Source organism: Triplophysa dalaica, chromosome 4 (assembly GCF_015846415.1).
Source record: "Triplophysa dalaica isolate WHDGS20190420 chromosome 4, ASM1584641v1, whole genome shotgun sequence".
NCBI lineage: Eukaryota > Metazoa > Chordata > Actinopteri > Cypriniformes > Nemacheilidae > Triplophysa > Triplophysa dalaica.
The window spans coordinates 11,630,080-11,655,845 of NC_079545.1; the positions used below are offsets into that span (position 1 = coordinate 11,630,080).

The 25,766-nt window shown below is 39.2% G+C and overlaps 2 protein-coding genes across 5 annotated transcripts in view; both read right to left on the reverse strand.

Moving 5' to 3' along the window:
- Positions 1–900: 900 nt before the first annotated feature.
- rusc2 (RUN and SH3 domain containing 2) lies at positions 901–18,359 on the reverse strand. 2 transcript variants are annotated; one of them, XM_056746998.1, is made up of 13 exons: positions 18,074–18,359; positions 11,352–13,045; positions 10,699–11,230; positions 7,970–8,623; positions 7,464–7,661; positions 7,123–7,269; positions 6,645–6,721; positions 6,378–6,552; positions 6,188–6,293; positions 5,130–5,176; positions 3,719–4,790; positions 2,877–3,059; positions 901–2,771 (listed from the first exon to the last, which is right to left on the reverse strand). In XM_056746998.1, the coding sequence occupies exons 2-13, from the start codon at positions 12,891–12,893 to the stop codon at positions 2,582–2,584; spliced, it is 4,923 nt and encodes a 1,640-aa protein (XP_056602976.1). In that variant the 5' UTR covers positions 12,894–13,045; positions 18,074–18,359; the 3' UTR covers positions 901–2,581. The 2 variants fall into 2 exon arrangements, with proteins under 2 accessions (XP_056602976.1, XP_056602977.1); XM_056746999.1 differs by lacking the exon at positions 7,464–7,661 and having other exon boundaries at positions 18,074–18,358.
- Positions 18,360–18,487: 128 nt separating this feature from the next.
- Positions 18,488–25,766, reverse strand: part of atp8b5a (ATPase phospholipid transporting 8B5a) — a 30,435-nt gene continuing 23,156 nt past the window's right edge. For all 3 annotated transcript variants that reach the window (XM_056747002.1, XM_056747000.1, XM_056747001.1), the window contains exons 15-28: positions 25,546–25,711; positions 25,222–25,410; positions 25,020–25,135; positions 24,466–24,630; positions 24,157–24,268; positions 23,748–23,853; positions 23,471–23,612; positions 23,141–23,324; positions 22,833–23,056; positions 22,653–22,736; positions 21,805–22,050; positions 21,594–21,732; positions 21,372–21,502; positions 18,488–21,161 (exon numbers count right to left, since the gene is read on the reverse strand). In XM_056747002.1, the coding sequence (XP_056602980.1) occupies positions 20,841–21,161; positions 21,372–21,502; positions 21,594–21,732; positions 21,805–22,050; positions 22,653–22,736; positions 22,833–23,056; positions 23,141–23,324; positions 23,471–23,612; positions 23,748–23,853; positions 24,157–24,268; positions 24,466–24,630; positions 25,020–25,135; positions 25,222–25,410; positions 25,546–25,711 (2,325 nt within the window). In that variant the 3' untranslated portion in view covers positions 18,488–20,840. The remainder of the gene's footprint in view (positions 21,162–21,371; positions 21,503–21,593; positions 21,733–21,804; positions 22,051–22,652; positions 22,737–22,832; positions 23,057–23,140; positions 23,325–23,470; positions 23,613–23,747; positions 23,854–24,156; positions 24,269–24,465; positions 24,631–25,019; positions 25,136–25,221; positions 25,411–25,545; positions 25,712–25,766) is intronic.

A 25,766-nucleotide genomic window follows, 5' to 3' on the forward strand; every position in this document is an offset into this window, starting at 1 on the left:
GTTATACCTTATTATTATGTTGATTTTATTCTGTTGGGATAATTACCGAAACTGGTGCAAAACATTGTTTACCTCAGGGTTCAACCTGAAGTTTTCCTTTAAAAAATTTTACAGTCAAAATTTGCATTATTATGAATAGCATCTTTTCTTTTAAATTCTCAATGAAATATTGAAGCGCATATCTTACAAAACATAAACACCATCATCAGCAGATTTTTCAATAATAGCATTATTACAGACACAAATGAGCGGGAAGAAATGACAGGAGGCTTTGTTTCAGTGATCGCATGAGCACTCTGTTATTGATATACATACATGGTGATAATGTTACAGAAGCACAGCGTGGTCACAACGAAGGGACAGGAGAGCCAGGTGGGCTACAAGTATTATATATACAGTACAGGCAAGAAAAAAAATCTTGGACGACTGAAGCAGAGAGAAGGGGAGAGAGAGATCATTACACAATCATACATCAACCACTTCATCAAGTCTTCTTCTCATGATTGTTAATCCTCTACCAATCAGCATGGAATGATGACATCAGACTTTGGCCAAAACTGATCATAGATAGTAACTTTGAACTCTTTGTAAAGGCCAGTGCTTACAAGAGAAAAGATCTGGGGTGTCACCAAACTTGTGAGAAGACACAATGAGTATGAACACTCCTTCTAGCAGACACATTGGTTAAAAAAAGGCACTGGACAGCTTTTATACACACAATCTCTCTCCGATATTTATGGGATGGATTTCAGTGAAAAGCAAAGCATATTTTGAAGAACAACATACAACTCTCGAGCGATGAAGAAAAGATCTAAAGCGGCACCTGAATCTAAATCGCGCAGTTTTTTGCATGACATAACTGTCTTCTACTCATAACATCTCATAACAATAAATTGTACATACTATCTGAATAGTTTATTTTTGTTAATTTTCAACGATAACAATGTGTTATAGGTTGTTATTAACAAATAGTTAATAATGTCATTTTCCCTTTCAAGAATGCAGCATATTTACAAATACAGACAAGAATGGCAAACGCATTTCTTAAAAAGAAAACAATATAAATCATAATAAAACTGTTTTAACAAAAACATACCTTAACATTGTCATCTAGAGATGTTTTAACAATGCAATTTGATCAAATCAAATTAAAATATATATTACTTTAAGCTTAATCATATCAAACTGAGGACCCGTGTTAATTTCTAATAAACATTCTGAAAATACTTCAGTCCTTCAATAACCGTTTAATGTCTTAATTCACATTCCTATCCATAAGGCCTCACCTCAAGTTAAATTTAGCACATCAAATGATGCAATATTTCTTGTTGAAGAGTCCCTGTCCTATATTCTCTCTTTGTCCACCGCTGCAGAAGCAGAGGGATGTTTATTAACCAGCTTTTAGATGTTTGTGTATAATCAACTGTTAGTTAATAAAGCTCATAGTGTTCGCTAAAGCAACCTCTGGATCAATAAATAAATATTATTGTGCATTTTAATGTGTGTGTTTGGAACTGGTTTATACACAACCCCATTCAACTCCTTTTTAAGTATCTGTTCAACTACCTAGTTTACACACATCCATGTTCAGTTAAAACATACATCATCATTATAAATCTTCTGTATATAGCCTTTTAAATCAAAACAAAGTGTACAAACATCTTACTTTCTGCAGGTTGTGCAAACGTAGGAAGGGAAATAAAACAATTACGGTAAAAGACAAAGCTCGATTCTACTCTGAACTCTTTAGTTAAGTATATGAAATGCAAATCATTGTAGTATATTCCATCACATGCAAGAAAACGTTGCTGTATATTTCCCTTATTAGTGAAAAACAAAACATGAAATCAAGTGGTGGAGACTGCAGTGATGACCACTAACCTGTCAAGCAGCACACATTGGAAAAGACACAATGCTGACCGACTAACTACTTTCGCCCGTAAAAGTTTTTTTTTCCTGGTGTTAATTCAATCAATTCCTGTAGAATTCAAAACAGAAGGGCAGTTCACTGACTGCCATCGAGATTTTCCTTATTCAGCTGGATTTCATACAGTTATTTACATGAACAGTTCATCACTTGCATGTAAGAACGAAATGTTATGGATGACCTCTAGGTTACGCACTGCCTCGACAGGTTTTTTGCACAAACTTCAGGTCGCAACACATACATTGGTTAACGTCTAGATTACATTACATAATACAGTATTTTACAGTATACCCAAGGCATGTGCCAGTAGTGTCTAGTATATCTAACAACTTCGTTTGGTTTTTAGTTCTTTTTTAAAAGGACATGATTTCAAAGCTAACTTGCAAAACCTGATGGTTCTTCGCAAACAATTTCACTTCTAAACAGCTAGATCTACACTTTCGAATCACTGCTATTAACAAAAACAAAGAGGTCGCTTTCACAACAGCAAACAAATGATTACTGTGTGTCAGTGTGTATTGATGTTAACACATGCACAAAATGAATCTATCGGACTAAAATCCTTTGCAGCAGCTTTTATATTCAAAGAAGCAGTGACCCTCTTTCCGTGCCCCATCTTACACCCCTCTTTATCAGAGCCCGTGCTTCAGAGTTTCAGGGTTGGGGCTCCTGACTGTCCTCGATCAGAGTAATGTATATGATGGGAACAAGACCCTGGGTGTCACCCAGAGCGCACATCAGCCATTCAGGGTCCGCCCTGCTGAGTACCTGGAGCACGTCACCTTTGTGGAAACTGAGCTGACCCGGCTCTGTGGCAATATTATGGCATAGTGCCTTTACTTCACTGGTGGAGAAAAAGAAATGGCAACAGAAATGGAAGGAAAGAATTCATTAGGGTATGGCAGTATTATCTTGTTTTGTTAAATATCAGAATGTCGGATGATTTTACCGTGGGGCTTGTCTTTGTGTGTGTGTTTCTGAATTCTGTGTTTGTGCTTCTTCACTTGGGCTAAGTTGGGAATCTTGGATTTGAGATGTGTGAGATTGTTGCTCCACTCTTTTTCCCATTCCAACCGAATAGGCTACCAGATCCAACATGGAACGGTCGATGCTCAACCAACCTGATGGCAATCTGAAGAAAACACAAGTTCTGTATCTCTATGTTTGTATTTTATAGTCTTTGGCAAATGCATCTATAAGTTAAAACATGACACAGTTCTATTCTACAAGAAAAATCACACAACTCAAAAAACTTGCCCAAGTAAGGTAATAAAAAAAGCTTATTTGAAAAAAGACCAGCACACTTCAAAGCATGACAGGAAAACCAAAAACCGTGATACCATTTTAATGAAAAATTGGGATTTAATGTTTTTTTTTTTCAAGATGATAAGTTTCATTCATCATTGCCTTCATTGTTGTAGTGTGTGTGCCTTTTTGATGCTACTTTAAAACACATTCCTGCTGAAAAAAAAAAATAGAAACCATTACAGAAACTAACTACAAAATTATCTTTTTCCATTAAAACCTTTACAAAATTCCCTTTTGTATTTGGCATTATTCCAGTAGGATTTAATGGTGTTCTTTTTGTTCCCATCTGTCAGAAAACATCCTACCAATAAAATCCATTACATACCAGTAAACACCATTATAGTTTACAATAAATTCAACACAATCCCCATTATAAACATTAAATCCATTCAATTTATGTTCATGTGCACGCTACTGTGTTTCAAGCAGGGATGTCATTTTGACAGCTGTGTAATATCTTTATCAAAATTCTCAATTACTCACCGTTGTTTCCTGACTGCTTTCTGATCCATTTTCTCCCCCTTGCCTGCATTTCCAGCTCCAAACAGCCGACCCCAACGCAGACCCTGTGTAGACCCATCCTCCCCTGTTCCCGCCTGACCCTGAACCCCTTCATCTGCGTATTGAGGGTCTGGCTGCTTCTCCTTACTCTTCTTCAGTTCACTAAGAACTGATTCTGGTGGACTTCCCATCCACGATAGCTTCCCCTTTGTAGCTCTGGTGGGTTCTGTCAATGCTGATTGGTTGAGAACACCATTGCTAAGGTTATTTATATTGCTATTCCTGGTCTGTCCGTGTTCCACCTGTTCATCTATCTGCTGGACAGCCTCGGCACCCTCGACTACACCTTCTCGAGGAGGTGGATGGCTTTGCCTATGACTCTCAATGCCTCCTTTCCGCCTCTTCTCCAACTTTACAAACTTCGAGCCTTCGGCAGAATTGTCAATGTAAACCTGTGAACTCTGCATGAGCTGGTACCACCATCCAGCTTGTCGGTTTCTCTGTCTGGATGGGTCTCCGTCTCTTTCCTTTCTTTTCTCCTTCTCACTCTCTTCTCCAACTCCCTTGATCCTTCCAGCACTCCATCCACCTCCCTCTAGCACATCACTCTTTCTTGAACACTCTTTGCCAACTCCAGCCTCCTTAGCCAGTGATTCGTGGCTCGATCCATCACACTTCCGGCCATCGCGTTTCATCTTGAACGCGGCTGCCTCCATCTTAAGCCGGGCATCTTCTTCTTTCAATATAAACCTTTCTTTTGAATGCACCATGTCTACTTCCTGTGCGCCAGACTCTGTCATTCCACCACCTCTCATGAGCTGGAAGGTGGAGCGATCTGATAGGTCTAGGCTTTGACGGGCTGAGCACAGCTGTTCTTTGCGTCTCAGGTGTTCTTCCCCTTTTTGTAGCTGGTGTGGCTCGAATAGCAAATCAAGGTCAAAGGGTAACAGTGACAGTGGTTGCAACAGGAGCAGTAGCTCTTCAAAAAGCGGCTGACACGCCCCTTGAGATAGGGGTAGGAAACCCCATGGTTGGTAGTGTGCTGCTATGATGTCTGTGGACAACAAACAGACAAAAACATTTTTATTTTATCAAAGGTCCAACATTTCATTTTTTTGGAGGATCCATTGACACAAATGCAATATAATATACACAACTATGTCTTCAGAGGTGTATAGAGACCTTACATAATGAAGCGATGCTTCGAACGGGGGATGAGGAGTGAGTCGTTGGTTGCAATTCACAACCTCACCACTAGATGCCGCTAAATTTCATAGACTGGATCTTTACATTTTATTTCATTATATATTTTTTTTTTTAATAATTTTCATCTTATATAATTACACTTTGCTATATGTAAAGTCACTATGTAGAATAGAAAGTATTGGCCTACCTTCATGTGTATAGATGTGATTGAACCAAAATTCCAAAGACCGCAAGCTGAAAGACAGAGAATGTGAAGACAGCGTTATCAAGTTTTCCTGTGGCTCAGTGGTAAGAGCATGGCACTAGCGCCAATGTCATGTGTTCGATCCCAGGGGGTTGTAAATAGTCAGAAACAAAAATGTATTATACAATAGAATGTAAGTTGCTTTGGATAAAAGTGTCTCCCAAATGCATAAATGTGAATATAGAGGAAATGCACACAAATCTGGAACATTGCTGAACAACAACGGAAATATTTTTTCATTTATATTAGAGAGAAACTGAAAAACACATCTGCATGCAGCAGAATTCATCATTAAAACCTATGATCAATGCCCTGCGTGTTCAATATAAGTTTTATGGAGGTTAAGTAGAGCCAGTTCATAGTTTATAGAGGAGCTGAGCTATGTCAAGGCCCATCAAAGCAGAACTCAATCCTCTGAAGATTTCAAAAGGCTTCTATAACCGCACTGCAGAGATTTTCAGGCCTGACTGGTTAAAGTGCTGATAGAAGTCAAATACCAGAGCTCCAAAGTCTTGTGAGCTGTATATCTAGAAAGCATTTTAAATAATCACAGGTCTGCTCCTGATGCAAAAGGAATGCAAAAAAATGGTAGCAAATTCTTTGCCAAATCAAAAATAATATGCCTAAAGTAAAAATGATCCCATGTTTTCTATATATTATATTATATATTCTTTTTTCCTTGCTGTCTGTGCTAATATGCATTGACAGTAAAATATATAATTTACTATAAAAACAAAAACGTTAGGATATGTTGAGAATGCAAAGCAAATATGCACTGAACCAATTTCCTTGCAAAACGTTGAAAATGTAAGACTAGTCAAGAAATGCAAATATATTTAATTTGAGATGGAAACGTAACTACATAACAAAATTAAACTATATAATGTACCATATCATCGGATGTTTTAATGCATCTTTGCTTTTAGTGAGAGATACTTGAGCAAATTACAAAAACGTGCTTTCAAACACAGTGTGATGACGAGATGAAAAATGAAACTTACTTTAGCAGGCCAAAGACGAAGGCATTGAACCTCATGTTGTTATTGGTCAGCTCTGAATACTGACAGACTTTTAAGAACAGACTGTGCAAAACCCGTGTGGAGGGACCTGGAGTAGAGGGGTGAAATATATTTTTAACATTTTCTTCATACCACATTATCATTATCAACATTCTCCTCCCATTCCTCTTACCAAGTTGTGTAGAGGCCTCCACTACGCTCCAGGGCTGATTTCTACGTTGCCCGATAATCAGATCCAGTACATACGCTTTCAGTCCATCCTGCAGTATTTCACGGATGGCAGGACACAGATACTTCAAAATCAAGTGACCCACGTTAGGACTGACAGAACTATTACCCAGTTTAGCCTGAAACAAGCAAAAAGGAGAGGACACAATTAAAACTTTGTGGCTTTATCCAAGTTCCTCAAGTTGAAGTTTCTGAGAAATTAAGGTTATACCTTAACGCCAGCATCACGGCTGGTCCCAAAATGAGCAACTATTAGATCAACTGCTGTGTTTATGGCCTTCACCAAACCTAGAGGCAAATAACAGAGATGAAAATGAAACGAAACACTGACAGCACAGACACAAACTGTGTCATGCACTAATACGGTTCAGATACTCGTTCATTGAAAGTCAAAGTGGGAGATTAAAGGTAAAGCAAATGGGATAAGTTTGATTGACAGGTGGCCCCTGTGGGAACAACATCAAGAGACATCAGACTCTCTAAACTCATTCCGCACTAGAGTACATTTAACATTTTCTGCATGTCCATACGTGGGTGCGCATCTGCGTTACAAAGTACGGCATTCTACAGCATTCTGATAAAGCAAAAAAAATCCATATTTACCACACTGAAAAATTTACCATGAACGCAAAACTTTTATTAAACACATGTCTTGTTTGGTGTTCTTACTCCGAGAATAAAACACACACCTCTCTTCTGTAACAAATCTATCGAGATGGATTCATCAGTATTAGCATCTGGAGATAAACAGAACTCCTCTGGGGGGCGCTCTGTCTGAGAGAAATAATCCGGCAGGAAGTCGCTGTAGCACTGCGGCAATTGCCTAATCGACTGACCTATAAAAAAACATATTTTAAAACATAATACATATACATCAAACAATCAGAAGAAGACAAAAGCAAACCATTATCAAAAGGAAACAAAACAACTCTGTGGTGTCATATAAAATGTCACATGACATCGTAAAGACTACATTTATGCACAGATCCCCCCGCCCTCTTTTCGTTCTCTGACTGAATTGGTTCAGCACCATTAAATCTGCTGAAGCCGAGCGGTTGATTGGTCGGAGGGAAATCAAACACATTGCGTCTCATGACACGAGTCCCGGGTCTCTTGCTTTCCAGAGCACAAGATGGCGAATGAGAGCCATCTATGCCACGCTCCAAACCAAGAGGATTCTTTCGCCTGTACTCTCTCCATTTCAGTGCCTGCGGGGAGAGGTGGTGTACTATGGGGCGAGGTGGAGGAAAGTTTACAAGCAATGGATGGAATATAAAGGGATAAAAAGGAAAAATAGGTATTGGTGAAAAGATGAATAGGTGGATGGAAAAGATGTGGAAATAACCAAGTGCAAAACATAAGAGAAACATGTACACGGGGAAAGAAACAGAAAAGACAGTAAAGACAAGAAAAGACAAGTTGTCAGCAAAGTTTTAGAAAAGATGAGACAAGATCTAAGAATAAGCTTTACGTTCGCTAACACTCAGAAATCAATAACTAAAAACATAAACAATAAAATGTATGTTATTATGTTACCATTGGGCTGCCGCTGTGTCACACACGCAGGTAAAACCTTCACCGGCTCTTCCTGTGGCGCTGGCTCCAACTTTCCAAGTGGACTGAGACTGTCACGGTGAAAACAGTGACTTCTAGTCGGCAGTGCTGGCATTAGCGGGCTCTGCTTCATCAGCGGAGGTGGAGGCGGTGTTGGAGGCAATGGCGCAAGTTTAGGTTGAGTCTCTGTGTGTACAGCCAATGGTGTACAGCCAGGTGGGATATGCTGAGGCAGGAGACCCGCAGAGATGGGGCAAGAGACAGAGCGTGGTGGTTTTGGACCATTCGGGGTCGGGGTGCATGTTGAGCAGGTACCAGAAGAGGTCGGCGCACCCTGGAGACGAACCGGAGAGTAGCTCCCCAGTGGAGACGGCCGCACAGCTGTTGGGCCGTTCGAAGTGCTGTGAGGTCGTCCGTGGTCTTCTTCAGAGTCATCTTCGCCACCCTCGGGAGCTGCAGCCCCCCGAGCCTGCATGTGACTGATGTAACCGTCAAGAAGTGGAAGGAGGGGCTTTGCTTGTGATTTCCCAAACTGGTGTTGGAAAGTGAAGGGCTGAATGGGTAATGAGGTTGGTCGCTGATCTTTGCTATAGCGAACGATAACCGGAAAGGAGTCTGTGGAGCTAGACAGGCCACCTAGAAGAAATGAGAAAGAGAGAGAGAGAGAAAAAAGTAAGAAGGGTGATTGTGTCTGACTGTGCAAGTCAATGCAGTTATGTTCGGTTGCCAGGGTGTTGCTATTCAAGGAATAGTTCGCCCCAAAATGACAATTCTTTCATCTTTTATTCACCCTCATGTCATTCCAAACTTATTTGACTTTTGTTCTTATTCAGAACATAAAAGAAGATATTTTAGAGAACTTGGTAACCAAACAACATTAGACCCCATTGACTTCCATTTTATGGACACAAAACCACTTGAGACATTTCTCAAAATATACTCTTTTGGGTCCACTGAATGTGCAGTTTTTACATTACATGGGGTGAATAAATGACAGAATCTGTTTGTTTGTTTGTTGGTTGGTTGTGATTAAACAAATTCTTCCCTTTAAGGTGTTTTCAGTTTTTATGGTATTTCTCTTCAAATCCTTAGCAAACAACACAACAGATAAAACAGCAAAACACATTACTGTACAAGTCAACAACATCACTACAAGCATAACCGTACTTAAAGGGGTTAATAAATCAGTATGACTTACTACATATGATTGATTCAATGAAGCATTCTTCCTAAACTTAAACTATATCAGAAAAGCAAAGGCAATGACATGGCATAAAATCGAGGACATCATAAAGCAGGAGCTAGCATGTCAGCATGATCCTCTTAAGAAACCGAAAGACATAAAAAACACAGGAAAACTAAAAAATCAGTCGAACACAGAGCTGCAGTTACTGCGTCAAAAAAACGACTTTCCAACAAAATGATCCACAAAATAGCTCACTTCAACCCTCGAGGAAAATCTTGTGTTTATAACTCCTCTGTGTATATGTAGACTTCTGGTATGTGTTCACATGTGCTTTGACAGGTACACAGTGTGTGTGAAACGTCACGCAGCTGTTACGTAAACTGTTTGCTCTGCATGCTTGAGGAATCGGGTGACAGAACACTTAGCATACTGCAATACATAGTCACAGCCAGCAGGGGCAGCATATCACACAAAAAAAACACACATACATGTTCCAGCAAAACACATGTGTATGCAAGCAAGGTAACCTTATTCTTTTTCAACAAAACTTTTAGAACTGCACCAATAAATGCATAATAAATCTACAAACTCTACAAACGATAAAAACCAGCAAATTTGTAATTACAGCTGTATTTACAATATTGCCCACCCCCTTAGGAAAATAAGCCATGGTTTTATTATACTGAGAGTGTGGTAACCAAGATGTCTGCTAAAGATCTGGAGATTTGGAAAACATAAACCGTGTAAAAGCATTTGATAAACTTCTTAGAAAAGGCAGCTTTATATATTCATCAACGTATTACATACATCTTTCTAAATGTCTATATGACATCTGACAGCAAACTTCTCAAAATAATAGAAAAATACATCCTGCAAATATGCAAAAGCAGACATTAAATAGACATCTCCCAGATGTATGTGTGCTAGAGGATGACAAAATGATGTGCAAAAATGCTACAAACTTGGCAGGTACAAAAAACTTAAGGTAGTGGGCTTTTTCACAAGTATTTAGCCATCTAACAACCACGTAGAACACCTAAGCAAACACCTAGCAATGCCCCAGCAACCAAAACAAACACAATTTTAACCACTGTAAACTTCTTATATGCCATTTATTCAAAGGGGGAAATAAATGGCATATTTATTTTTTAGTAGCTGGCGTCAAAATTGGGTTATAACAATGTGCACAATGCTAATGTTAATGGCAATCCCCTGTTTCATAGAATACACAATGCTGGCTGAATTAAGCCAGATTGGAAGTCACTTCTTGGTGTCAGGCTGAAATAGCAGTATGCAGCACATAAAAAGAGAAGGGAAAGATTGAAGCTTTTTTAATCAACATCAGCAATTTTATCACACCTCGATCTAATTTTAAGCTTGTATCCACCAAGCAACTGGCACTGACATACAAAAACAATTATTTTACAGCGCAGTCAAACCACAAAAGAAAAAGCCAGAACAAAATCACCTCTTCCCAGTAACAACAATTTGTTTAGTACATGAAGCTAGACAAAACATCTCTAACCTTCGGCTTTGGTTCGAGCCTGTTTTCCCGCTCCCCCCGGTGGTTCTCGAAGTGGTGTGCTCCGTGACCTGTGTGGGGATGGCATATCACCACTCCCCTGGCTGTGGCATCGAGTGAGTGGTGGCAGACTGTGGCTCTGACCCTGAGGAAGGTCCTCCAGGATGGGTGAAAACTCTCCAGAGGATTGAGAGTGTGAGGACGAGGCCTCCAAGCCGCCCCTCTGTGATGGTGACCCTCCAGTTCTCCTCTTATTTCTTGCTATCTCTGCAAAAGATGTAACACGTGGTGGAGGAGGTGGGCTGGCGGCTGCAGCCTCACTGAGCCGGACGGGGCAGCTGAGCATCCGCTCCAGTGATCCGAGTCTAGGAGATGGAGATTTGTCTAGGTTCCGGTCGTAACTGCGGGAACGAGGGCGACCGCTGCCGGAAGAAGCAGCAATCGAATTGCAGACCATCATGGGTGGAGAGACGTTGATATACACCTGCCCCTCAATCACATTCTCATGGGTAGAGTCCCCCATCTTCTCTTCATTCTGATAAGAAAATAGCAGGAAAGGTCAAGAACAACAATGAGAAATCAGAACGTGAGATATTTCTATAAGGGACTGGTGAACGCTAAACACAAGCTAACATTAAACGTAGCAAATACTCTACCAGCTCTGTGTCCTCGTCTTCGTCCTCCTTTAGTTGTTGGAACAGGTAGTATTCTGCTGGCTGAGTGGGACTTCCCTTGCTGTGCTCATCCGAGCAGCTTGTGACCGAAGAACCCACTGGACTGGGAGAGGACTGCGACGAAATATCACACGTCACGAGCTTGTAGTAATTCTGGGTTGCTAGAACCAAGCGGGCCTGGCTTTGAAGACACGAAACGAGATCGTTGGCAGAGGTGTCGGCAGAGGACAGACCCTCGCTTCCTAGGTGGTTGTGGTACGAGTTACAGTTTGCGTCTAGTTCCATTGTGGGACCTTGCGGTTGAGAGTGGCATACGGAGGAAGAGTTTGCGTGTTCTTGAGGGGCCGAAGGATGCTGAGGTTCTGTTGGGGAAGTGTGTAAGTCCAGGTAGAAAGCTCCACTCCCACTGCTACATTCTTTCCCACACATAGCGATGGGCTCAGAGCCACACGAGGCACAGGATTGGTCTGCGGAACTGTTGATGTAGAGCGACGTCTTTGCTGGGACAACGTTATTCATCTTGTTGTAAATCGTGCTGAAGTTAACCAGCACTCCATCTGAGCTGTTGCAAGAGGAGTCACTAGCGTAGCCCAGGTGGCATTCAGGAAAGGATTCCAGGAAAGGTTCAGGGTACGGCTGGGAAAGGCCACAACATGTGCAGTGTGGTGCTGTCAGACTGGAACTCTGTGAGCTTCCTCGACCACCCTGCATTGAGTGATCATAATCATCATCATCCTCTTCACCCCACTCTTGCTCGCCACAGTCCATAGAGAGGGTGGAACCGCTGCTACCGTGACGTCTCTGGCTGTCCAATCTCAGCAAGTTCAGGCCCTCCAAGTGAGTGGGGTTAAACGTCTCGCCTCTGCTCTCTGCTGTCCCTCTTGGATCATTAACAGAACACCACTGTTCCTCTGTTGAGTCATGCAGGAGAAAAGGTTCAGCGGTGAAACCAAGGTCATGTAGGTGGAAAGGCGGCAAGTCTTTATTTGCGAGCATCGCATTTGAGATTTCAAGCGAATCTCCATGCAAGTGAAAAGAGGAGTCTTCCAAATATCCATTCAGATTGTCTTCATCCTCATCGTCTTCATCTTCAGCATGGAGCAGAAAAGGGTTGCGTCGTGAATTCAGCCGTTCACGACTCTTCATAGGCAGGGCTTGAGATTGATCTTCAGAATTACTTGACGTGAAAGAGGAAGTGTCACTCGCCATACTTCCTTCTCTCCCTCCTCTGGCTTGTTTATCTCCTCCCCTTATCCCTCCATCCCCAAAGGTGTCACTGGAGCTAAGGCTGCTGCTTGATGTCTGTATAAGGCTACTGTACACCAGCGCCTCCCGCTGAAGAATGTCTCTCTCGGGCAAGGAGGTAGTCCGACTTAGTCCCAGGTTCTCTGGACAGCTGAAGGGATTGCCGCTGCGTTTCAACGGACTGCCACAGTACTGTCGTGAGCTTGAGACCTGGCAGTGGACCAGTGGAATGTGGTGGACAATAAGGGTCTCCCCGGATAGCTTAGGTGGGCTGTTCATCTTCTCCTGGCGTGGGCGAATATAGTTAAAGAAGTTGTGGACTGCTGTCGTCAAGGATTTTAGTTCACACGTCCAATGCCAACCCGTGGTTTTGGAGAGTAAGGAACGTTAAAGAGAAGGTTGGAGTAAACTTCTCGCTGGAAGGTAAACATCTGAAAAAAACAAGAGACAGAATTTAGACATTAATCTGTTCACATTGTTTCAATTATAAAGGATTAATAGATTATTGTACATGGTTAAAAATGTACATGACTTTAAAAGTCTCTGTAAGAGAATGTAACACAAGATGTTGTGATTTAATACACATGTCTTGTGCATTTCTTCTCTGCCAGTCTATGTAAACCGAGTTGAGTATTCTACAAAGAGAGAGAGCGTGTGTGAGAGTGTGTGAGACAGAGAGAGTGTGTGAGACAGAGAGAGTGTGTGAGACAGAGAGAGTGTGTGAGACAGAGAGAGTGTGTGAGAAGGAGAGAGAGAGAGAGAGAGACAGAGAGAGAGAGGGAAATAGGGAGAGAGAGGGAGAGAGAGAGAATGAGGGGGATGGGTGTTGTAGATTGACCTTATTACAGACCAGAGAAAATCTTGAAGGAGGAAATAGTGAGACAGTGACCTAATGTTGGAGTTCTGGGTGCGCAGAGACAGACAGTAAGAGGATGTGTACATCATAACAATGACCTAAAATAATCTCCATAAAGCAGTAGAGCACATTACATCATCCTAAAGCCTGTGCACGTGTTTGTTTGTCACAGATAGTTTACATTGTAAAGTCAAAGGACAAAATCCGGAAACCAAGAAAAGTGAATTATTACTTTTCAAAGTGCCACAACTTTGATAGGGCCTATACTAAATTCCTCCACCTGTATGAATTTTTTTCTTCAGAACACAAAATAATATTTTAAGAACAATCCTGGTCTCCAAACAACATTGACCCCTATTGACTTTCATTATATGGACACAACACAGAGGAGGCATTTCTTAAAATATCTTCTTTTGTCTTCCACAGAACAAAGAGTCATAAATGATTAAATGAATAAATGATTACAAAGTTGTTACTTTTTGGTAAACTATCCCTTTAATAAACTATCAGTGATATATTTATATGTGGTGGTAACATACAGTGACTTACAGTATTTCATTTTTGTTTTTCTTGGATACTTGATAAACCTACATAACCATTTTCTTTAGCTGTTCATTTCATCTGCTGTTTTTACCAATTGTACAAATCTATCGCTGTCATTCAATAGCAATAGATCCCCTGCTAACATCATCTGTCAATACGAGCCCTCAACAAAGTGTCTGTGTCCTCCTGCTAAAAAAAGGGCTTGACAGCAACACACTGTGTTTTTAGAAGTATACAAATTCTAACTTTTTTGTTACAAGATCTAAACTTGATACAAAATAGTCAAAGACTGAGTTCAGTTCCATTTTAAAATAGACACTTTAGGAAATACACTGAAATTTATTTTAAATCTGACATTTATATACACGTTCTGTCAGAGACAGCTATTTCCAGCAATGAGTCAATTCAGTCACACAATCCTGAGTCATGGGCAGTCACACCCGCAACAGAAATACTCCAGCAGCTATATCTCTAATCTCACCAACAGTTTGTTTCCCCATTAACACAATTGAAGATTTGATGTCTATCCTGGCAACTGTGTTTCTTAAAGGGATACTTCACCCAAAAATGAAAGTTCTGTCATCATTTACCCACCCTCAGGTCGTTGCATTTCTTTGTTCTGCTGAACAAAGAGATATTTGGAAGAATGTCAGTAACTTAACTGTCACGTGTAGCCTATATAGAAGCGAACGACAAGACGGTATTATCCTATCAGGTATTTAAGAAGAACAGCACAGAAATACAAGCACACGTAACTATAAACAATAACCTACTAAGAAGTGAGGAAAACACATGGTTTAAATAGAGATGGCAAACAAAGATGAAACTGATGAACTAATGACGACTTATTAACACAGTAATAAGGCTGAAACGATTCCTTGAGTTACTCGAGTAATTCGAATACAAAAAATAATGTCAATGTTTAATACAAAGCTTTGTTTAATCCATTTAACTACAGTACACACGGAGCACTGTGTTTCCCCACGGACCATTATTACTAACGCTGGCTAAACTTTATACATGTTACAGGGCTCTCAAGTCTCACGCAATCACCGTTAGTCTGTTCACACGCTCATACGTATTTCTCATGCTGATAAATAAGTGATAGCTTATTGAAATGGTGAACTGCTATTTTAGCCAATTTTGCAAGTGAAAAATTACTGTTATTTACACATGCCATCTTTCTGTTCTGCATGTCGGAGTGAATGAACTGCACAGTTTATCATGCTACATGCGTGATGCTCATGAATTTGTCTGTGTCTGCGCTTTATGAGGACATGAACTTCATCTCCAGATTTGCTCTGAGAGTTTATTTCACGAACATTTATGGTTTCAGTGAAGAAACAGACAACTAAGAAATAAGCGTCTTCCGACAACCTGCCAAAACAAAAGTCTGTTTAACTCTGTATTTAATGTGGACAAATATATTACTATTACAAACGAAAACTAATTTAGATAAACTAAATGCATCTTGTGTAAGCTGAAGTTTGTTGTTTAACTTTTAAATTATTCTTTCTATTTTTATTATTGTTTCTTATTTATACATTTTTATTAAATTGCATTTTGAATGTAATATGGCAATGTAATGTATTAAATGGGTCAACATTTTTTTTCTAAAAAGGAAACTTAGTACTTGTACTTAGTAAACTTGTACTTAGTATTGCTCTATAATAAAGAAAAAGTATTTATTATCCGAAAATCCCGATTAATCGATGGTAAATCAGTAAAATACTAGATAACTAAAATAATGGATAGCTGCAGCCCTACACAGGAATGACCTGAAACCAGAACTATAACATAACACAACTGTTACACAAACAGATCTCATTCCCCATTTACTGCCATAGAAGGGAAAATCAATACTATGGGATTGAATAGGGGATGAGATCTTTTTGGTTACTGACATACTTTCCAAATATCTTTCTTTGTGTTTAGCAGAACAAAAAAATGTATAGATCTCTGGAACAATTTGTAGGTAAGTAAATTATGACAGAATTTTCATTTTCACGTAAACTGTCCCTTTAATTATTAAAAATGAGTAGGGACCAGAGCTGTCAAACTTTCAAAGAAAATGTATTAAACAATGATCAGAAAAAATGTGTCATGTTAAGTTTGAGGTCAATAATGATCGATTGCAAGATATAATGATGACCGACACCAAAACCACAATTTTGTGTGCGCGGAACTTATGCATGATTTCACATAGGGGATATAAAGAAAGTCTTTGAACATTTCGTTCTTTGTTGACTATTTCAGATATGAAGGGAGGCTAGTTAAGAGAGCAGGAAATGCTCTCTCTATCTCACTTTTTCCAGCATTACATAACTAAAGGTTGTGACAAGCCCTATAGTCTACAGCCCTGGGTGTTTAGCAACAATATCAGCTGCACACTGACGGCATGCATTTTGCACGCTGTGACACACAGAACCCAGATGAGGTGATCTTTATGAACATAAGTGAAAAAATTAAAAAAAATAATAAAAAAGTACAGTTTTGTCCATCTGACGTCCAACTATTGTAAAGATTAAGGTTATTTGCTATTAAAATAATAAATACAATAAAAATCATTTAAAGAAGTTTGTGCTAGGAATTCTTATAAGACAAAGGTAACCAAAACGAAAGCAAAATCTCATTTTATTCAGAAATGATAAATAATCAGTCTAAGTATAAAGCACAAATAAAAACAGATAACTGGCCTCCATGAGTATAATGTAGTGTACCTTTCTGTAAGAACTACTTTAAATAAATAAAGTTTATGACTTTCTTATTCTGTTTGTTACATTCTGTTTGTGCATGTACAGTCAAAGCCAATTCGTCAGGAATGTAAATGTCAAGGTCAAAACATTATGATCTGACCACAGACAACTAACATAAGACTAAAGATCACTATAATAGCACTCATCCATTAGCCATATGTGGATTTCTAATGAAATCATGACCACAGAGGAACAGCGATGTATGACCCAAACTATAGGCTTCCATGCTTGAACTGTGTCAACAAACTGTGGAATTTATTATAAAAACAGTCACATTCGCAGAATACAACATTTCTGTAAAAATAACAACAGGCCTAGTGAGTTAATACGACCGAACAGAAGAATATGTTCAAATCGATAATTATCATTAAAATCCTAATTATATTTCTTTTTTAAACAATTTCACAGGAGGTAAACATGGTCTTAAAAAAGTTGTATTTGTTCAATGCTCTCTCACTAGAAAGCTCTCTCAGAAATTTCGTCACTTATGTAACAGGAAAACACATCGTTTTAACCTTTTAAATCACTGCTGGGATCCTAAATACGAACATCTGCGCCATGCTTATTGATACAATATGTCAAATGATTTCGATTAACATGAACCAGTGAGCCTGTCTTAATGCGTCGTTTTTTATTTATTTCGCACGTTAATACTGTTTTTAGCATTATATACGATAAAGCGAAATTTGGTTGATGATGTGATGAACCGCTGGTGCGCCCTGCTCAATATGCGCAAACACAAGGCCCAAACTCGCCCACAGAGAATGCGATGGCACATGACACAACAGCCATACATTGTATGTTTATCTTGCAGTTTTAATCCACGTAGACGCATAATTTCACGCGATACGTTAAGATGAAACATCAATAGTCTTGTCAAATTTGCACCAAAACACGAAGCGTCGACAGGCTAGCGCACAGCTGGTTGCCAAACACAATTTATTTAGAAGCACTCTGTCAAACACGCACGACCGGTAAAACAATCCCGTAGTCTGTTGAAAACGACGATACGCAAATCCGTCATATATCGTAAAACATAAAAAACGGAGTATGTAAGCGAGGATAACGGTGCGCGTCCCTAGAATTAAATATAGTCTACGTGTCATACGCAGATGACATTTTGATGCACGCATTAATGTTATGGCATGTAATTCCTTTAAATAAATAGCAGCGTTGTGTTAAATCTGAATCAGCAATGATGTAAGATCTGCCAGCGGCCAGCGTTACATCAACGCCTCGGGTCCGTTCACCAACCCATCGCGTTCATCACATTCATCCTAAAAATAAGACACTCTTTTACTCACGTTGACGATTTATGGCGTCTCCGTATGTCCCTCTGAGATCACAAAAACAAAGTCTCACTAAACGACCTTCATTCGATTTTTCAAGTCAACAGATCAGCGGCGCAGGAACGACACGGGCGGCTCGACGCCAGGATTGAAGCGCATCTCCGAGCGATGCGGGCTCGCCTCCGTTTCGCAAGGTCTCTTCTCCAGTGTATCATATAATGCTGACTTTTGCGTAATTGGGGTGATTCTGGATCACAAATCTCGTCGTCTTGTGGGCCCGGTTAGACTAGCTCGTGTTGGATGCCGTGGTTTAACAGTGTGAGGGTGGGTGGGGTGTTGGGTTGCGTGGTGGGTCCCCGCAGGGCAGTTCTTTGTTCATTTACTAAAGTCAAACAGTGGGCCTACAGTACTTTGGATTTTTACGGAGATGCACTTCTGCATTGTTCCCTCTGAGAATGGCTGCCTTTTCGGGGACTGTTTGTTGTCTACTCGAGAATATTGGCACCTAAATTCACACGTACAGCTTTTGATAGGGAATGCAGTGGCGCAAAAAGTATTTAGGCATTTTTATGTTTGACAAGATTTTAACAAATCAACCAATTCCGTACATTATCTCAGAACTTACATGTAACTTTATATACACTACAGCCTCATTTTTATTTAAGTATATACTCAGTCACCATATCACTAGCAGAGAAACCACAAGTGAACTAATTTACCACAATTATTCAATTCAAATTTTATTTCCAGACTCAAGGTCCATTGGAAAAAAAAATACAACACATATACTACACAACATTTAAAAAAGACAATTATACCAGTATTTTGTCATAGATGACTGGTTGATTGGTGATTTGACAACAACATAATAATAGCATTCTGTGAATCATCCAGCCGACAAATAAATGTATAAATAAAATGTATCATTAACGCCATAAAAGTTCTTACTCTTGACATACAAAACGAATTACTTACACTGCTCCACCTCGTTTTTTTCAAAATAATTCTCATACAATCATTGTAGGCAGTTTGAAGCGTACATAAGGGTACAAAATGTAGTAAAAAGGTATTTCTTAACCTGATCTGAACACATGAAAAATGTTCTTACTAACATATTGGCTTGGGCATATAGTAGGCCTGTACATACTGTATCCTCATCATCACTCATTTAATCATTAATAATATTTCCAAAATATTTTATTTTAGTGCGTAAATGTAGTACTGCCCTGCCAAATAAAAATCTGGAAAATTAAGATCTATGTCTCCTTTCGTTCTATACATATCAGCATTATAGGCGGTGACATTAAATTTCAAGATTATATTAATTTTCAATGTATTGAGCATGCAAACAAAGTGCTATTTTTACTTTGCAAAATATACGTTTTGTAAATAAGCAAAACAATACGGAAAAAAAATACTTATTTTCATATTTCCTATACTTATGTAAAAAGGGTTGTTTTAAATAAATTTCACCTGGTTTGATATGATACAATAATGCTGTATGTATGCCACATATTTTGACCACTTTACTTTGAGTCTATTATCAATCTACCTTCCAGCTTTAGCAAAAAAAGTGATCTTGTTTTTAGAATAAATGTGTGTAGTAACATATGTGCAAATAATAAGAATAAGCAAAACAACCAAAGGATTTACAGTTGTGTATAACTAAACAGACCCAGTCTATACTTTATAACAGTAAAAAATTATTTTATTTGTACAAAATGGTCTTTGGTTTGCAAAATTGTACCATATAGGCAATTATCAAATATCATTATAACGAGAAAACTTGTATTGCATTGAAAACATACTCGCATAACAAATAATTACAATATTTATCCCCAAACCATATAAAACTAACTAAAATACAATGCTTGGTAATAACATTTATTTCTCAGCCACATTCAAGGCACCTATATAGGTATTTAATATTCTGTACTTAAGTCGGTCATTAACAGTATGTCATGGTGATGGTCATAAGGTTATGTCATAAAAATATTCTTCCAATTTCCATTTTTTCAATAAAGGGGGTGGATCTAATAAGTAACCATACTGTTTAAACTTAAAAAAAATATTTCCAGTAAAAAAACAAACATTTACTCAAAGCTCTAAAAGGTCATCTTCTGAAGGCTGAATAGTAACTTGTAAGTTGAGAATTAAGGGCTTTTGTAAAGATGTCTGTTAAATTTTAATGGTCAGAGAGAGGGTGGGCAAAGGTCATGGAAAACTAAATAATGGTGCAAGAACACTTGATTAAAATTAAAGCTCTGGGGAAAATGTAATGGTAAAAAAATGATAAGAAGCCTGAAATTTTAAAATGACCGAAATATGTGGGATTTAAAAATCAAGACTTTTGTTAGAGAGTATATGAAAATAGTGCCTGGAACAGGAAGAGAAAAATGTTTTCTAACCGAACAATCAATAGAACACCTTTTGCCGTTTTACCTTCCCCTCTATGACATAATTGTGCCGTTCTTTTTGTTTTTCTCCTTCAGTCCAGTGTGTTTGCCGCTCTCACGGTCATGAGAACAGCAGAGATTCAATTCTCACGGTCAATGATAACACCACTTCAATTTCTAATAAGGACTAACAGACAGAAGTGGCTGTGTGAGTCCCAAATAACCTCTCCTACATTTGAAAATAAAATCCATCGTTCTTAGTGTGTTTGTATACTTTTCTATACATATTAACATGACAGCTTTGAAATTGTTCCCAGGTGTTCAAACCATGTAAACAACGTATAAGGTGGTGGTCTTAACTTTCAAAAGTTCCCTGCATTCCAGCATCAAAATGAAGAGTCTTTAACCGCACGGAACATCTGCAGTGATGTGGGTTCTACTTTTTGTTTTGGGTTCTGTTCTCGCCCAGCTGGACTGTAACCTGCAGAACGACCTGTGGGCTTGAATCCGGGAGATCGTCCTGTGGGAGTGAATCCTGTGGAACGTGCAGGTGGGGGCCGGCGCAGAAACCTGCGAGAGGTCACAAGGTCACCGTAACCTTGAGCATGAGAGAAGGCATAACCAGACCGACGCGTGCTCCTGCGGACGAGCTTAGTGCGGCGTGGACGGGGAGCAGGTTCCTTCGTTTGATGGACTTTATACCTCACCTGTATTCAACGGTATATTTTGTAGATGTATTATTTGTTTAGGCATTTATCAGCACACAGTCTCTCATTCTACAAACTTTTTTTATCATCAAAAAATGTACTACATATTTTTTAAAAGATGGATGAACAGATTGATATTTACAAATAATTCTGTTATATTCAAACCGATTATATGGGATTGTAATCTGATAAATATATGTGATTTTATACCTTGTCATTGATGGTTGGAGAGATCTGAGAGCAAAGATAGCGGTACGCAAGCACAGGCAGAACACAAAGTACTGCCGTCAATGCAACAGTCAGCCACACACTGGACTGGTTCAGACAATTGCGGGCAGTTCCTGTAACATTTTTTTATTTTTTTATTGACATTTTGAGTAAATTGAGTGAATTTGTTACACAGGCAAATGACTACAAATGAGTCCTTCTTACCTATGAACGCAAAAGACGGCGGATGTAACCGGAAAAGCCCGTCTGTATACATAGTGAAGGTCAAAATGAAAAACATTCCCAAACTACCCCAAACAAAAAGATGATTCACCACAGTCCAGTATGAAAGGTCCAAGCTCAGCTGAAAGAGGTTGATAAGAAATTAGGTAAAAAAAAAAAAAGTATTATGCGCACACATTTGATATAAACTGACCTGCACACAGACAGTAACAGTGAGGCAGGTCTGAGTTATCAGTGCGAATGACTGATAATCTACACCATCTCTTCCGTCACTTCTCGCCGTGTCATAGATGGCGGCGTAAGGCACGAAGAATAGCACCAAAGAGCTGTAACAGCTGTGAAGTACACACATCATGAAAGCACGCTTACTGAAGTACATACTCAACTGTCCCGGTACATAAAGCTGAGGAAACTCAAGACTCCAGCCTGCATTCACGTCCTGGGGAAACATACACACAAATCTATAAGTGACTTTGTTAAATGTCTACCAAAATTATTTCGTTTTTTTTGTTTAAATGTAGTTTTATTCATATTTTAAATTAGCTTATATTTTGATCTTCTTAGCTTTCATGTTAATTTTAGGTTAATTTTGAGCTATTTTGTATGTGTTAATATTATTATTTATTTATTATGTTTAATATACAGGTTTATATGAGTTCTAGTTTAGTTGTCAGTTATCTGTTTACAGTCTGTAGCTATGATTCAGTTCTTAATAATTGTAATACTTTTATAGATAAGTTTATATTGATGCTGTTAATCATACAATACTATTAGAAAAAGTGTGATGGGTATTATAAAATAATTACATCTTATTTGATTTCAATTAACTAAAATGTGTTAATAGTTTTAGTTTAAGATGTTGATAATAACCCTGTTCTTCACACGTAATAAAGTATTATGGCAGTACAATGGTACTTTGATATACACCAGGGTGGTGAATAATTACTATATTTATATATCAAAAATACAAGCAAACACTGGCACACACACGCATGCAACAACACACGCACGCACACATATACACACACACACAGACTCTACCTGGTCAAACAGACTCAATCCCAGAACAGGCAGGGCGGTGTAAACCAAATTATATAGAGTGATGAAGCCTTCATCATATACTGTCTAAAAAAAGAAGTCCAACAGAAATAAAGCAAATGTTTATTTATAGATATGAATTCTGCTCAAGTGAAAATCGGAGTGCACGAAAAAACGACTCACCTGGGCAGAGAAGCCGCAAAAAAATGCGTACCAGAAGTGCACAAACGTAAAAGTGAAGTTCTTATAGAAGAAGTAGCGCAGAAACTTGCACATGCGCAGGTATGACCAGCGGCCATGTACCAGCAGGAGGCGCTGCAGGAAACGAAACTGAGCGAAGGAGAAATCACTAGACAGCACGGCCTGCATCCCCTCCTGACCGCTGATGCCCACACCGATGTGAGCCGCTGTACAGAGAGAAAGAGACGGATAAGCATCAGACCTGAGTGTGTGACTTTACACACTGTATATGCTGATCTGATTAAGGTTACCTTTAATCATGCTAACGTCATTGGCTCCATCTCCTATAGCTAGAGTGACGGCTTTCTTATATTTCTTAACCAGCTCCACAACCTGAGCTTTCTGCAGAGGAGTCACCCGACAGCAGATAACACTCTTACACATGCTCGCTGTCCGTAAAAACTCCAGCTCCATGCTGCTCTCCAGAGCAAACGCCTAAAATCAACACACACCCCAGACAATGACATCATGAAATTTGGTGATTCCCTCTGGGCAGCCAAACCCATCTTAGAGCCAATGCCAAGTTTATATAAGGACATGAAACAGAAGGGAAAGAGAGACAGAGAGGCTGTTTATCTCACCAGGCTGTGTCCATTTATCACCAATCCATAATCTCCATTCGCATGTTCATCCTCCACTACTTTAGGTGTGTTACCCAGTATAATTTCGGGAATGAGGAATTTGTCTTGTTCCGTAGTGGGGCTCATCTTTAGACGGGCGTCCCTGTGCAAAAGAATATATAAATCTATACATATAAATCCCAAATTCTGTAGAAAAAGTAAAGACTATTTACAGTCTGTAGCTCTGATTCAGTTCTTAATACAAGAAACATTATATCATGTATGACAGGTAAATTACCTCAGCTCCTGTCTGACCTCCTTCGGTGAGTTAGCAGCAATGATAAACACCTCATTCATTTCCTCCCGTAGTAGATTACAGGAATAGCCAATGTTCTCCGCTGTCTCTGTAACAGAAACGGGAAGAAATTTGATCATCATTTTTTTTAAATCTAGATTTGCATTAGTCAATAATGTTAAATAACTAAATCATTGAATTTTAATGAAAAACAAAGGTGAAATTTTACGGCTGTCAAATGGACATTATGGTGAACATCTTCTTAGCACTATTCATTCTATAGTTTCCAGCAGTCATTTAACTTGTCAAATAATTTTTAGATAGAAAAAAACTCAAATGCAGGTCTACTCAAAAAAAAGGATCAGATGGCTGAGCTGATGGGTAAGGCGGTTGAAACAATGCAAAAATGTACCTTGTTTGTCCCCAGTAAGCACCCAGATCTTGATTTCTGCTTTGGCCAGCTGTTCAATAGTCTGAGCAACACCATCCTGGAGTTTATCTTCTACTGCAGTGGCCCCTATTAACTACACAAAAGATCCAGAAGGCAAACTATTACTAAATGAGAACTCGATATTTGAAAATGTATTGGTAAAAGAATAATCCTGGAAAAATTCAGAAAGACACTCTGAATATCGGACGGAATCCTCATATTTATATTTTTCATGATAATTCATGTAATTAAAATTCAGTGCCGTTTTGTGTATGTGTTGTGTGTGCATACCAGCATGTCTTTCTCTATCTCTTCGTATAGTTTGTCAAGTTTGTCTTCCCTGTCCTCTAGCGCTACACTGGCCTCATGGTGGTGCTGCTTCCACTCAGAAAAATATTCTTCATCCAGATCCTTATAAGCAAGAACAAGAGTTCTCAACCCCTCCCCAGCAAACTCCTACAGGAAGAGAATGAAAAAGTTTAAATAAAATGAATACTTAATAATAATGATAATAATAATAATAAATGTGTGAAAGTCTGTGATAACCCAGCAAAAATCATTTTTGCCGATCTCTACATAAAATCATCCCACATAATATAAAGAACACTCTGTGAAAAGATCAATATTGACTGAGCAAGACCATGTCAAACACAGAAATCATTGTTAAATGTAGTGAAAATCAAGTGCATTTATCACATAGAGACGTATACATTATACAGACATAGAGAATAATAATAGAATAATTCCCAAAGGGAATGTGTATGAGTAAAACTCTAAGCAACAAATAATTTGGATATTTTGTGGTATTTTTGTAGCGTCACTAGCGCCCTCTGGTGTTCACTTACATTAAGGTGCTCTGTGGTGGCCTCCATCAGCTTACTGCAGGAAGGATCCAGTCTCTCATATATGATGGTGTCCGCTCCTTTACAGTACAGAGTTAGCTTGCCCTCGGGATTACGAACTAAGAGACAAACACACAGACGAGAAAGGTCTCTTAAGATGCTCCATAATGACTTAATGGGTGTTTGCCAATGGCAGTGCACGCACCTATCACAGACATCCTCTTGCGCACGTTGTTGAAGTCCAGGACAGCCAGCAACTCATAGCTCCTCTGAATCCCCATCTCTTCTATTGTCACCATCTCAGGGCTCCGTGAGCGAAACACAAATCCAAAACAACGTGTGGCTGTGACCAGAGCGCCCTCATCAGGAGACTGAGCCTGGTACACCAGATCACCTGCAGAGAGACAAATCTTCATCAACATATTCTGATTTCATTTTTTTTATCTATCTTCCTTCCCATCTATCATTCCTCCATCCATTCCTGTATTTTAATGCACATTATAAGTCAGATGTACACACAATCACTCACCCTCCTTTTTCTCCTCAGCCATGACAGTGTGACAAAGAGCGAGCGATCTGAAGAAAGCGTGAACCTCTGGAGACTCCAACTTCACTGCCTCCACCAGACTGTGATCATAAAAGAGGAACTTTGAGTCCGCCAGCCGGTTGAAGGAGAAATCCACCGGTGTCATTTCCTGTTCCAAAATTCAACCTCAAATAACACAGCAGGCTTCACAAAAACCATTACAT